The following is a 14,726-nucleotide window of genomic DNA, read 5'->3' on the forward strand; positions in this document are numbered from 1 at the left end:
AACAAGGTATTATCACATCAGAAGAAAGAGCTCACAGCTCCTCCCGTTTTTTAAAGCCAACAAGAGATTCTGGGAAAGGAGACCCTCTTTTTCAGGACTGAGGGGAATAGGGGAAAGATGGAATTGAATGAAAAGACTTATACTTCTCTGACCCTTACTGGGAAGCCCACTTCATTTAAGCTCACTAACTGGGATATTTCTCTGTGCCTGTCACTCGGTGTGTGAACAAGTGCTGAGATGGCAGCAGGATGAGTCTGCATAACACACCTGTCTGTCGTGGATCTTCCTGAATCGCTGTGTCATCTGAATTCTGGAATACTGATTCAAAGATGACTGCTGGTGAAACTGTGCTGAGGTCCTGGCCCTGTGTCTGTTGGAGAAAGACAGAGATGTGAAACCCTTCATCCTCAGATGGTTCTTCACCAAACAGAGCGTATTCATAACTCCAGAACTCGAATGATCTTCTGATCTGCCTCTTGTTTCTACCTTCTCCTATTTCAAAGTAACATATATTACCCTAAACCTCAGACACTAAAGATTTGAGTCCTCAGATACTCTAAAATAGGAGTTGGCAAACTATGACTTGCCTGTTTTTGTAAATAAAGTTTTATTGGAACTGCAGGACAGCCATGTTAGGAGTGGGAATGATGGTTATAGTGGCACTCAGCCATTTAAGTATTGTTTATAGATGTGAGTAGTTGTAACAGAGACCATGTGGCCCACAAAGCCTAAAATATTACTATCTGGCCCTTTACCAAAAAAGCTTGCTGACTCCTGCATTAAAAGATTAAATCCTACATAAAAATGGGATTGTATAACATCTATTACTCTGCAATTTGCTTTTCTCATGTAATAATAACATATTGTGAATATCTTTCAAGGTCATTACATAATATGTATGATATTCTAATATGTACCCATGGTAGTAAATCAAACAATACAATGAAACAATGACAAACAACATTGATAGCTCTACACTTAATAAAAGGTCAGAGGCATTTAAAGAAAGATAAAATATGGGGGGGACCCCAACAAAATGTCCTGAGGGCCTGACTCCCAATAGCACTAACTAAGATGATCACTCTTCACTTGAGTTAAGGGAAGGGGAAAAATCACAGTTCTTTTACCCACAGTCCACCTCCAGGCCACCTCCACCTGTGTGTTCTGTGGGGCAAGAGTGATAAAGGCAACCGCGTACGGAAGTCCAGGCAAGCAACAGAAATAAGTGAAGCAAGGAGGCAGATATGGGGGGTTGTGGCACATGACATGGGTGAGGATGCGCCTGGTTATCTGAAGGGCTTCAGCTGGATGCTGCCACGCAACTGTGCAGGCCAGAGATTACTTGAACTCAAGAAAGGGTGAAATTTGGTTTACATGAAATCTACCAACTTGTATTATAAGTAAAAGCAAGTACAGTTGACCCTTGAACAACTGCATGGGTGCATGTATATGTGGATTTTCTTCCGCCTTTGCCACCCCTGAGACAGCAAGACCAATTCCTCCTCTTCCTCAGGCTACTCAACATGAAGATGATGAGGATAAAGACCTTTATGATAATCCACTTCCACTTAATAAAGAGCAAATTTATTTTCTCTTCCATGTGATTTTCTTAACATTTTATTTTCTCTTATATTATTGTAAAAACGCAGTATATACATATAACAGAAAATGTGTGTTAATCGACTGTTTATGTTATTGGTAAGGCTTCTGGTCAATAGTAGGCTATTAGTAGTTAAGTTTTGGGGAGGCAGAAATTATACGTGGATTTGACTACGTGGAGGGCATCAGTACCCCTAACCCCTAATCCCTATGTTGCTCAAGGGTCAACTGTAACTGAAAATAATTTAAGCACACCGTATAGACCAGACTAAAACCTATCTTCAGGCCAGGTTTTGGCCCACTGCCAACTTGCATTTTAAGGTCATTTTGCAACAATTCTGCTTCTGGGAGGGAGAACTCAGAAGGATCACTTTGCTGTCCACCAATCTAGAGGTGCTCAGAGATGAAACTGCCCACTGGAGCCCAGAGAGGCCAATTATTCTATTATGATTCTATCAGCTAAAGAGTGAAAGGGGAAGTTCAATGATTCTGATTGCTAGTAGGATGGAAGCCAAAGGCAGAAACCTATGCAGGACTTCCACCTTCTAATCCAGAGGCAGTCAAGACTCATAGGCCAATAGTGTGGCCTTTAAATTTTCATTGTGACACAAAGAAATGCAATTTACATTATTTATACATATATACTTCGTATTATAATCACATTCATATGCATAAGTGAAACAAAAGTCTATGGAACACAGCTTACCCTTACTATGTGCAATGTCCTCTGATATTTTCTATTCTGTTGATGTCTTTGATATGTTGATTGTAAACCACGACTTTATTATATAACCCAACATAAAGGGGCAATCCAGTTTGAAAAATAGTAGGCTAACAAGTACCACTGAGTAGTAAGCTTTGCAACTTCCTCATGGTTATTATTTTTGTTCTACCTATTTATAAATCATTATCAGTAGCAACATCATTAAAAAGGAAAGGGCTATATTTGTCAATGATACCTCAATAACACTGGGGGAAAAAACAAACAAAAAGGAATGTGCCTGTGCGCCTCCAAAACATATGTGTAAAACTGTTCACAGCAGGGCTATCTGTAATCACTCCAAACTAGAAAGTAGCCAAATGCCCAACAGGAGAAAGAACAAATTGTGGTATATTCATTTAGTGTAATACTGTTCAACAACAAGAATGAATGATCTATAACTATATGCAACAATATGGCTTAATTTCTTAAACATAATGTTGCGAGAAAAAAGCCAGACATAAACAAGTATATGATTCCAAGCATAAAAGCAGAAAAACAGGAAAAACTAATCTCAGTTGTCAGAAGTCAGAAGAATGATTATCCTTAGGGAGAAATAATGGCTGTCTGGGGCATGAGGGGTGCTTCCAGGGTGCTTGGAATGCTCTGTTTCTTGATCTGGGTGCTGGTTACACGGGGATGATGGATTGTGATGATTCATCAAGCTGTACCTTTATAATACACACACTTTTCTGCATGTATATTGTACCTTATTAAAAAGCTTTTTAAGATTTACAAAAAAAAAAAGGAAAATGCTGAAGCCATTGCCAAGCTTCAGAGTAAAAACCCTGGGGGCAGAGTGAGTGGGAACAACTCTGAAAAGTGGAGGAGACAGGAACAGGCTGAGCCTCTGAGGCCTGGAGGAAAGAAAAAGAGCAGGAATAACACTGGGGGCTGTCTGGGACCAGGGTAGATCCTGGAGGTCAGCAGCCAAACGGCCCAGTGGGTCACTCCCTAGCACCTTCAACCCTCCTTTAACAAAAGCTCTGAGCAAACCAGAGTTCATTTCTAGGACATGCATACACATGTGGCTGCTGAGAAACCCATAAAATGATCATCTCATACAAATTTCTCATTTGATTTTAACAAGTTCTAATTTTTATTTTATTTTATTTATTTATTTCGAGATGGAGTCTTGCTCTGTTGTCTGGGCTAGAGTACCGTGGCATCAGCCTAGCTCACAGCAACCTCCAACTCCTGGGCTGAAGCAATTCCCCTGCCTCAGCCTCCCAAGTAGCTGGGATTACAGGCACCTGCCACCACACCCAGCTAATTTTTCTATTTTTAGTAGAGATGGGGTCTCACTCTTCCTCAGGCTGGTCTTGAACTCCTGAGCTCAAGCGATCCTCCGCCTCGGCCTCCCAGAGTGCTAGGATTACAGGCATGAGCCACCACACCTGGCCCTAATTTTTTTTTTTTTTTAAGCAAAGCAAAATTAATCCTATTGCTTCAAGAAATTACAGCCTTAATTTGAAAGATTAAAATCAAACTATTTCCAAATCTGGGATGAATCCTGGGTACAAGGGGCATAATATACAATTAAATTCCAAGGGACAGAGCTCCCTTACTCTTGATGATATAAACTGTGGTAGAAAAGGCTTCCCTTATTTACAAATATTTAATATCCCCTTATACCAGGGTATCTCATCTGGTGATCCTATGGCTACAGAAAACTCCTCAGTAATATGTCATAGTCCTGGCCAGAGAGTGGCCACAGTTAACACAGTCAAATGTTAAAGGGATATTATACACAGAAATCTTAGTTGGGTAGCTTAGAGGGCATCTAGGCCACCCAGTATAGAAATTTCTTTTAGATCGTTAGTTGTGAAATATGAATATGTACAAAAATTATATGAAGCACTTAATCTTTTTCTCTTTATTCTTCGAATTAGTTCATTTCTATTGATCTATCTTCAACTTAACTAATTCTTTCTTCTGTGATTTCCAGTCTGCTATTAAGCCCATCTTGTGAATTTTTTATTTCAGATATATTTTTCAGATTTCCATCTGGTACATTTTTTATATTTCCTATATCTCTGCTGAGATTTCCTAGTCATTCAATCATTTCAAGCATATTCCTTTATGTCCTTGAGCATATAAGAACTACTTAAAAATCCTTATTCCATTAAAAAAGTTAAAAAAAAAATCCTTGTCTGTTAATTCTATTATCTAGATGGGTCATTGCAGCTGGTCTCCAAAGGTTATCTTTTCTCTTGAGCAAGGGTCATGTTTTCCTGTTTCTTCATGTGTTCACTAATTTTGGATTGCTTTGAACATTGCAAATGATAAACTGTAGAGACTCTGGATTCCTTTTTACATTTTCGAAGGGGGTTTATTTCTTTGTTGATGTGAACACTCTGTTAACTCCCGTGCAGTAGACAGCAGCTGCAATCTTTGTTCAGTTCTTTTTGTTTGTTTGTTTTTTTGAGACAGAGTCTCAGTCTGTTGCTAGGGCTAGAGTGCTGTGGCATCAGCCTAGCTCATAGCAACCTCAAACTCCCAGGTTCAAGCAATCCTTCTGCCTCAGCCTCCCGAGTAGCTGGGACTACAGGAATGTGCCACCATGCCTGGCTAATTTTTTCTATATATGTTTTTAGTTGTCCAGCTAATTTCTTTCTATTTTTAGTAGAGATGGGGTCTTGCTCTTGCTCAGGCTGGTCTCAAACTCCTGACCGGGAGCAATCCTCCTGCCTCGGCCTCCCAGAGTGGTAGGATTACAGGCGTGAGCCACCATGCCCAGCTTTGTTCAGTTCTTTAGCCTTACCTGGTCTGCTTAGTGTCTCTTCCTCACATCCAAAGTTCAAGGATCAGCTAGAGATTTGGGCAGAGTTAATACACAGAACTTGGGGCTCCCCCTTTGTGACTCTTTCAGGCTATCTCCTTTCACTTTCCAGGTGCTGTTATTGCTCTGAACTCTGCCCTCTGGCTATTCGAGCCAGTAAGATTGAGTTTTCTACTGAGTTTGGCCACCTTGCCTTGTTTGGTGCCAACTGGGGCCTGCCCATTAAATCTGCAAGCCTATCTAGTGCCTTTACCATCTTCCAAGCATCCCTTCTTCCAAGGTTACCTCTGTTTGCTGTTGGTTGCTCACCAGTGCCTTTGCATAGTTGTTTTTTATATTTTTTCCAGTGTTTATAGTTGTTTTCTATGGGATAGTTGGTCTCATAAGAGCAACTTTGCCATTACCAGAGGGAGAATCCAGGCCTTGGGTGCTTATATAAAAATGCAGTTACAGACACCACTCCCAGATGTGCTGACTGAGTAGGCCTGGGGGGAGGTCCAAGAACCTAGAATTTTAGAAGTGCTGTAGTTGACTCTACTAACCACACTTTGAGAATTCAAATACTTCCCATTACATGTATTTGTTATGCATATAGTCACAGAAAATCTAGCTTAATCTATATTTAGGTACCAAGAAAAACAACCAAAAATCCAAACTCAAAATTAGTGTTGGAAATACAGTAAAACTCTCGGGTTCATGTGGAGGAGCCTGCAGAGGCTCAGATTCAAAGCAGTAGTTTGTAAGTCACATCACAGAGCCATGGGAATGGTGGGAAAATTTCCTAACAGCTGGAATCAAGGCAATCAGATCAAGATAGAATGGGTTTGTCCTTTAGCAGAGGCCTGTGTAGGAGGTTTCCTTCAAAAAACCTAATAAGGTGAGTTTAGAGAAGGGAAAAGACTAAGCCAGGCCAGACAGATAGGGTTTGAGAAAGTTCAGAAACTAGAATTCTGGCTACATATTACAGTGCTAGACTTTAAGCTCCTCAAGTGCAAACCATACTTACTTTTCCACCACTATAAGCTCAGCACTAGCACAGTGGCTGATGAAGTTATCGATAACTATTTGCTAAATGAATAAAAGAAAGAAATTTTCTGGGGCAAGGAGGTTACCAAATGACCTAGGTCAAAAGGCATTAGGCATCAAGAGAACAACCTCTCCTAATAAAACTCTTATAAGGAGAAAGAAAAAAAAATCCTAAATGGTAGTAATTAAACACAATTAAATCTATAAGACTTCAGAGACTGGCCTGCCTCAATTTTTCCAGCAAAGGGAGGGCCGATTCTTACACCTGTTTTTCTAGCACCTATATTAATAGGTACACTTACTGTGTTGGAATTGTCTCGTAATTCAGCATCTGTGGACAGAAGGCTCAAGTCACTTAGACAAAGTGAGTGATTTGTATCCTGTGAAAGAGAAAAAATTATAATTGGGTAACAAAAATCAGGATTTATAGTAGCATATCAGGTAATAAAACACTTGATTACAAAGTCTCGAAGGTTCCAAATGTTTAGATGTGTTACCTGGAGAGGTATAAGTCACCCAGAGCAAGGGCTAAGTGAATTACTGCATTTTTTAAAAATCCTGATATTCTTAAAAGAATCTCTTACATTTATTAAAGTTGGTTAATAGAATTTTAAAATTATCTCTTGACTCAGACTCCAAAGTACCAAAAGCTATAATAATATAAAATTAATATTTGTATAATTGGTCTAATCATCTATACAGTGATTTCACATGACCTCATTTGCTATTTATATAAACCTTAGAAGTATTTTTTAATATGAGGAAATTGATGCTAAGACCGTGGGAATGAAGTGCCCCAAACACATGATAATTAGCAAAAGACAAATCCAGTGCTTCTGACTGAAAAGTCAACGTTCCTTCCAGTATGCCACTGTGTCTCCAATATGGGCACCCGAGGGTTCCTTACTCAGAGTGGTACTGAGGACTTACTATTCAAACTCCACTGCCCAGGCTAACTCTGACTCTGGATTCCTAGAATGCCAATCACAATTTATACATGTTAATTGGTAGCCTAGCTTACCTCATGTGGACCAGATGCTCCCACTCATGCATGCATTCAACAAATACTCATTGAGCATCTACTATGTATTAGGCCTATTCTAGGTCCAGGGATACAATAATGAACAAAATGAAGTCCCTGTCCCACAGAGCTTACATTTTAGTGGAGAGAGAAGGGACCAAAAAACAAATAAACATACAGTATGCAAGAGGATGGTAAGTGCTATGGAGAGTAAGGGGAATAGGGAATGCTGGAGTAGGAATCTTTTGTTAGACGCTTAGGGACAGACTCTCAGATAAGTAGAATTTGAGCAGAAACTGAAGGAAAGAGGGTGTGGCCATGTACATATCTGGGGAAAGTATTCCAAGCAGAAAGTGCAGAAAGTACAGCAAGTACAAAAGCTCAGAAGCAGAAGTGGACTTTCCTTGGTTCAAGGAACCACAAAGAGGACAATATGGCCAAAGTAAGAGAAAGAGAAGTATATGAGGTCAGAGAAGTGACTGGGTCAGAATGTGTAGGGCCTTGTGGACCATTACAAAGATTTTGAGTTTTACTTTAAGTGATACAAGAAGCTACTGGAGGGTTATGAGCAGATGACAGACATTATCTGCATTATGGTTTACAAAGACTACTCTATAGATTATCAGGCAAAGTGGGTTGGGGGGGTAGTGCTAAGAAGCCCACACAGCAGGTTATTGCAACAATCCAGGCAAAAAGACAATACTGGATTGAACAAAGTAATCAGAAGTGATCAGATTCTAGATAAATTCTCAAGGGAGAGCTGATAGACTTTGCTGGTGGACTTGGCATGTAAGGGAAAAAAGGGAGTCAAGAATGACTATAAGAAGCTGGGCACCGTGGCTCACGCCTGTAATCCTAGCACTCTGGGAGGCCGAGGTGGGCAGATTGTTTGAGCTCAGGAGTTCGAGACCAGCCTGAGCAAGAGCGAGATCCTGTCTCTACTAAAAATAGAAAGAAATTATATGGACAGCTAAAAATATATATAGAAAAATTAGCTGGGCATGGTGGCACATGCCTGTAGTCCCAGCTACTCAGGAGGCTGAGGCAGGAGGATTGCTTGAGCCCAGGAGTTTGAGGTTGCTGTGAGCTAGGCTGATGCCACGGCACTCTAGCCAGGGCAACAGAGCAAGACTCTGTCTCAAAAAAAAAAAAAAAAGAATGATTATAAGAGTTTTGGCCTCTGCCATTAGAAAACTAGAGTTGCCATTTACTAAGGTGGGGAAGACTACAGGAGTAACAGGTTTGGACATGTTACGTTTGACAAGAGTAGATGGTGTATGGGTGGAGATGTTGAGTAGGTGGCTGAATATGCAAGTCAAGACAGATCTTAACCCTGATTTCTTCCCTCTCACAGATATACAGAGAAGACATTTTAACCTTTTATTGTGATACGCAAACAATTCTTGATGTTCCATGGTGCCCAGATCAAAACAAGAGACAAGAACACTGCATACCTCTGATCCATTGTGTTGTGGAAGTGCATTGTATGAATGTCCTTTGTTATCATGACCTTTCATGTGACTTTTGAGACTATGTTGAGTGCTGAATGTTCTCTCACAGCCATTACTGGGGCAGAAGAAGGGTCTTTCACCTGTAAGAATGACAAAGTAGGGTTAATCTCACCACAAAGTCATTAAGACTGGATGAAGAAACCCACCTTTCCCTAAAAGAGGAAAGTAAATATTGTTAAGAGAGTCTAGATAACAGTTGTTAAGAGTTGAATAAATTACATGTTAATCATCTCAGTCCCAAAACTTAATGCAGTGCAAAGCAATGGGAATGGCCTGCTGCCGGTAAGTTTATAAAGAGAAGATTAGTTTTCTCATGGGCTCTTTTTTAGAGTATCTCTCTATTGGTTTCATTTCTTAAGGTTGGATTCCTGAGTCCAACCTTTAGATCCTTTCACCTCTGAAAGAAACTCAAACATTATAGGTGAAGGCTGAGCTGATTAGGCTCACCCTCTCCACCTAGCTCTGCAGGTCTCCATGGAAACACTGATAGTTATAGGCTTGATGAAGGTTAAAATAAAAAATAAAAATTAGCCTGAACTCACCAGTATGTGTGCGGACGTGAGTTTTAAGGTGGTGGCTTGCTGCAAATGCTTTTCCACAGCCATCGTGATCACACCTTAATAAGTTGTTTAAGCAAAGAGAAACAGAAGTCATTAGCTAACAGACCTTAATCCGCAACCTCTTGTAAATACAAACTAAAACAAATGTCCAGAACACTAAGATCAGATCAATACCACTGGTTTTAGACATGGGAATGAGGAGAGGTCCTTGAAAAAGTAAGGTGGCATATCTGGGATCAAAGGGACCTGAGAGCCCAGGAGAAGTATTTCTTGTCCGACAGGTAAGGCCCACGTTGAGAGCGCTGACAATAAAAGCCTTCTGATGAATTACTTAACAGAACTCTATTGACAGTGAGAGTCCATATGGAAAACCTACTGCCAGTGGAATATTAGGAATATCGAGAGTGGGTAAGGTGACTCTCAAGTATGTAAGGGGCTTGAAATACAATATTAGAACATAATCAGTCAAAACAGCTAGGCTGTAATAACTTATGTTGTGGGTTAAGATCTACTTCTTTCTCTTTTACTGTCTTGATATCCAAAGATAGAAGAAATCTTTTCCTTCTCAGAACTCCTAAGCCATTTATCTAACGTGCTTCTTTCACGGCACCTCCCATTTCCAATCTTAGTTTATCTCTGTGTATTCATTTGTTATCTGTTTTCATAGGTTGTCAACTCTTTGAGGGCAGGGTCCATATTACTCTTTACACCTGCTGTAGTTCTTGGGCATAGCAGGCATTCCATAATTACTTACATGAATGAATATATTTTCTTACAAACCAAAATATTTTATTTCTTTAAAGTTTCTCTAAAGCATTTTCAGTTTTAATTACATATAATCATCGTGTCTAAAGTCTCATATAATATTTAAAAAAAAAACAAAAACTAGCAGTTCTAATCATCACAAAAATAAATAAATGCATGTGACTGAATAAAAATCAGAGCCCCCTCAGCAGCCTATGGGGGAAAAAATAACCTGAACTTCACAGCAGATACAGAGTAACCAACTACAATGTTAACTACTCTTGCCCTTAAAGGGGCCATGGCTCAGGAATACATTTATAATTTAAAAACATTTCCATTTAATTGGTGTCTAAGAGTTGACTGCTTCTGAAGACTTTTAAATTGTTTTTAAGTATCCTAATGAGATGAGTGATTTGAGAATGGACAGGCAGCATATTTAATGCCTTGAATATAAGAATGATATCTTCTGCAAAATTCAAAGACATTGTTTATGGGAAATTTTTAGCAATACATCTATCTACATTACATTTAGGGGGATCCTTACAAACTGATTATCTCATAAAAAATGTTGGCCAGGCGTGGTGGCTCATGCCTGTAATCCTAGCACTCTGGGAGGCTGAGGTGGAAGGACTGCTTGAGATCAGGAGCTCGAGACCAGCCTGAGCAAGAGTGAGACCCCATCTCTACCAAAAATAGAAAAAATTAGCTGGGCGGGGTGGTGCATGCCTGTAGTCCCAGCTACTCAGGGGGCTGAGGCAGGAGGATTGCTTGAGCCCAGGAGTTTGAGCTATGATCATGCCTCTGCACTCTAGCCAGGGTGACAGAGTGAGACTCTGTCTGAAAGGGAAAAAAAAAAAAAAAAAGAAGGGAAAAAAGTCATATAATCATCCCAAAGCTGTTTTTGAACACCTACTGAATGCTCAGAGCCATGCTCTAATGCTACGAGCAGAGAAGAAAGATGATACACAAGTCCGTCCTTCAAGCTTATAGCATATGTATTAGATACATATGTATGCTTGTTGACATATATAAACAGGATGTTTTTATATGTTTGTATATATGCACATGAGATATTACAAAACAACTGAGCAAGTAACAATATAAAATACCTGCACCACTAACTTAAGCATTCCTACCCTCATTTTCCCTTTTGTCTCCTCTTCCCCTTCCCACCTCCATTCTTAGGTAGGTATCCCTTCTCTGTGCTCAGGGCACTTTGGGTATCTTGCAACCAAGCTGAAACCTGGTCAGGAATAAATAGAAAACAGTAAGATGTACCGAAATGGCTTTTCTCCTGTATGGGTTCGAATGTGCTTCCTCAGATCACTGAGTGTGGTGAAGTATTTGCTGCAGCCTTCAGATTCACAGTTAAACGTTTTCCCCGTGTGAAGCCTCTGATGTGCTTTCAGCCTGCAAAATATCCCAGAAAAATCCCGTTTATCAAAAAGTACCACACAGCCTCCCCATGCCAGCCTAATGTGCTTCAGGATCAAGTGCATAAGAATTCTTTATCTGTAACTTATTAGCATCCAAAATTTTTTGCCCAAAGAAATTCCGAGAAGTAAATAGTATGGTGGGGTGGGTATCACTCTGAGGACAGACTGACTAGGATTCCAAACCTGGCCGTATATCCTACTTGGATGGGGTACCCTGCGCCTGTTACAGAATCTCTCTGTGCTTCCATTTACCTATCAGTCACTGTGAGGATTAGCAGTTAGAATTGTGCCTGCCCACACTTTCTAAATGTTAGCTATTATTATTTCTGTTATTTTACACCCAATACTGAAGACTAATATAAAAGACTCCTAATACAAATGTGGAAAAGAGAAATGGCTATTGAGTGGGCCACTCCCCATTTCTCAGGGTAGCAAAAAGTTATCTTCAAGGTGAGGTTAGGAAAGGAAATTACAAAAGCTTTAGTATGACGATCCTGAGCTGAAGGGAGATACTACTCTATGCCAAATCCCCACTAAAATGCCCAGGCCAGAATGCACTCCCTGAGATGCAAATCTAAACACAGATGTACTGTCACTTCTAACCTATCCAAGACAAGTCCACCTTTAAGAAACAAGTTCCTTTAATGCATTTAAATAGTTGAGCACAGCTATGCTCTTTGAAGTCCTGAAAGTGAATCTCTCTCCTGTGCAAGAAGAAAGAGCTCTGCAGTTACGACAAGGTCAGAGTCAGAGGCTGGCAGAGCAGTGAAGAGGCCAACCTGTACAGTGTGTTGAACGCCTTCTCACAGCCCTGCACGTCACACTCAAATGGCTTCTCCTTCGTGTGCACTCGCACATGGATCCTGAGGCTGTAAGAGGTAAGGAAGGCCTTGCCACAGCCCTCCTGATTACAGACAAAGGTGTACTCTCCTCGGTGAGTCTTCTGGTGGGTACGCAGGTTGCCTGCTGTGCTGTAGGTGCGGGGACAGCCCTCAAAGGTGCACTGGTACCGCTTTACCTGGCAGACAAAGGACACCTCATCAATAAGACAAAAGAGCTGCTCAAGGCTTAACTCCCTGCCTCCAACCCCGCCCCCCAAGCTCAGTTCCCAGGAGATGTGGATAATATACCTGTGTTCTCACCCTAAACACAGAAAACAATCTCTAATAGCAAAGTGGGGAAACTTCCTGTTGATCAAATCACACCTGGACAACACATAACGAGGAAGAGATAAGCTTGTATGTAGATGAAAATTCAAAATGAACATAAGGGTATTTTGGTTCTAATATATATCTATCACTGAAAGGTGGACATATACTGTTACAGTTACCTGTATTCAAATACAATCTTAACTTTGTTTTAAGACATGATTAAACACCTTGCCCTCTGGTACTATAACCACATTAGAAAAGACCAATGTTAAATTGAGTCTAAAACATCCTGAAATTTATATACTTGATCATCAAACAGTATTTCCATAGATAATTTCCACTGCATATTTTCAAGTCTTCAAAATGACAACAATGTACTGTGAATTTCTTGGAATATTCGGTGGTATGACATTTCTCAAACTATTAGCCTTTTTGTTTCCTTTCATTACCAAACTTCTTGAAAGAGTAGTCGACAGGTGTGCCTCCATTTCCCTCAATGCCCATGTATTTCTTAACCACCTGGCAAGGTGGCTTCACTGTATAACATTATTCTCTTGAACTTCCTGATGTTCAAACTCTTTCATCCTTCCCTACTTTCCTTGACTATGTGCAAAGGTATCTCTGATGATACCCTCCCCTTCTGAAAATATGTCCTTCATAACACAGTCATGACTTGGGGCACTTCTCCTTCTCTGAGACACTCCTTTCCCTTGACCTCTAAATGTAGGTGTACTCCAAAACTTGTCTCTCCCAAACCTTCCCATAACTGTACTGATGCAGTGGAAGTAGCATCAGATTTGGCAGCAGAAGACTGAATTCTGGCACTTATGTTCAACATAATTCTTATGTTGAATTAGCTTATTGTTTGAGACTTTGAGCAAATCACTTCACTTCTTTGAGCTTCAAGTTCTTGATTTCTAAAATGCAAATATTAATGCCTGCTCTGCCTCTCTCACAGTGCTTTTGGGTGGGACAAAGTGAGATAAAACATTTGTGAAAATATTTTGTAAATCATTTGATGCAATACATATCAAGGTGCTAGCATTATCTACTTTAGCTTTTTTTTCTTTTTTTATTATTTATTTATGTATTTATTTTGAGAGAGGGTCTATGTTTTCTGCTTGTTTATTTTTTAGGGATGAGCTGAAAAGGTGCTCTTCAGGCAAACCAAGAAGAAAAGGGCATTCCAGAAAAAAGGAATAGGATAGGAACTGTATGGAGAGATGAATAGTAAGAGTTCTGGTATAGTGAACCACAAACATCTGCAGTATGTGAGAGATTGGGAGGAGAAGAGTATAGAAAAATAAGGTAACACCTCCTTAGTTATGCTATGGAGTAGAGGATTAGGACAATGGGAGCCACTGCTAGGTTTTAACCAAGATAGCAACACAATCACGTTTGGGGTTTAGGAGAGATCAGTCTGGTAGCCTTGTAGAGGATGTACTGGAAGGTTAGAGAGTAGAGGAGACAGAAATTAAGGGAAGAGGGACAACAGTCCAGGAGAGAGAAGAAAAGTTTCTGAACAAGGGAAGTGACCGTGGACATCATGAGATGAATTTCAGAGAACTCAAGGGGAAAGGAATGACTGGCTGTGGTGACAACTGGGTGCTGAGGAGTGGAAAGGGTGGAAAAGCGGCAAAGCTAAGATCAACCCCCAAGATTAGGGCCTGGATGAACAGACAGAGGGTCACACTACCAATCTGGGGCTGGATGGGGGTGGGGGTGAGACGATAGTTGGGCTGCGGTGCTGCTGGGGCTTCCAGGTGGAAATGTTTGGGAGACAGTTGGTCACATAGTCTGAAAGCTAAAAAGAAAGTCTCTGGCAGAAGCCTTTGGTGCCCGGATAATAGCTGACTTTACTTGTATACTTAAGAAAGATCAGGTTCAAGTCCCAGCTCTGCCACTTATTATGTAACCTTAGGAAAATTACTTAAACTCACTAAGCCTCAATTTCCTTATTTATAACACGAAGGAAACAAAATCTACCTTTTTAGAGTTATTGCAATGATTAGGAATAATTTGTGTAAAGAATTTTAATATAGTGAATACATAGTAGGTATTCAATAAAATAATAGCTCTCATAAAAAGACAAAGGATAAACCCCTAAAAACCACCAACATTTAAGGTACTGGAAAA

General features: G+C 40.2%; 1 protein-coding gene across 1 annotated transcript in view; it reads right to left on the reverse strand.

Annotated features, from left to right (window-relative positions):
* MTF1 (metal regulatory transcription factor 1) overlaps positions 1–14,726 on the reverse strand; it is a 37,911-nt gene that overhangs the window by 7,823 nt on the left and 15,362 nt on the right. The window contains exons 3-8 of the mRNA XM_069477711.1: positions 12,219–12,457; positions 11,282–11,413; positions 9,242–9,315; positions 8,643–8,779; positions 6,470–6,547; positions 268–370 (exon numbers count right to left, since the gene is read on the reverse strand). Of these exons, the coding sequence (XP_069333812.1) occupies positions 268–370; positions 6,470–6,547; positions 8,643–8,779; positions 9,242–9,315; positions 11,282–11,413; positions 12,219–12,457 (763 nt within the window). The remainder of the gene's footprint in view (positions 1–267; positions 371–6,469; positions 6,548–8,642; positions 8,780–9,241; positions 9,316–11,281; positions 11,414–12,218; positions 12,458–14,726) is intronic.

The sequence above is a fragment of the Eulemur rufifrons genome, chromosome 8, assembly GCF_041146395.1.
Source record: "Eulemur rufifrons isolate Redbay chromosome 8, OSU_ERuf_1, whole genome shotgun sequence".
Classification (NCBI taxonomy): domain Eukaryota; kingdom Metazoa; phylum Chordata; class Mammalia; order Primates; family Lemuridae; genus Eulemur; species Eulemur rufifrons.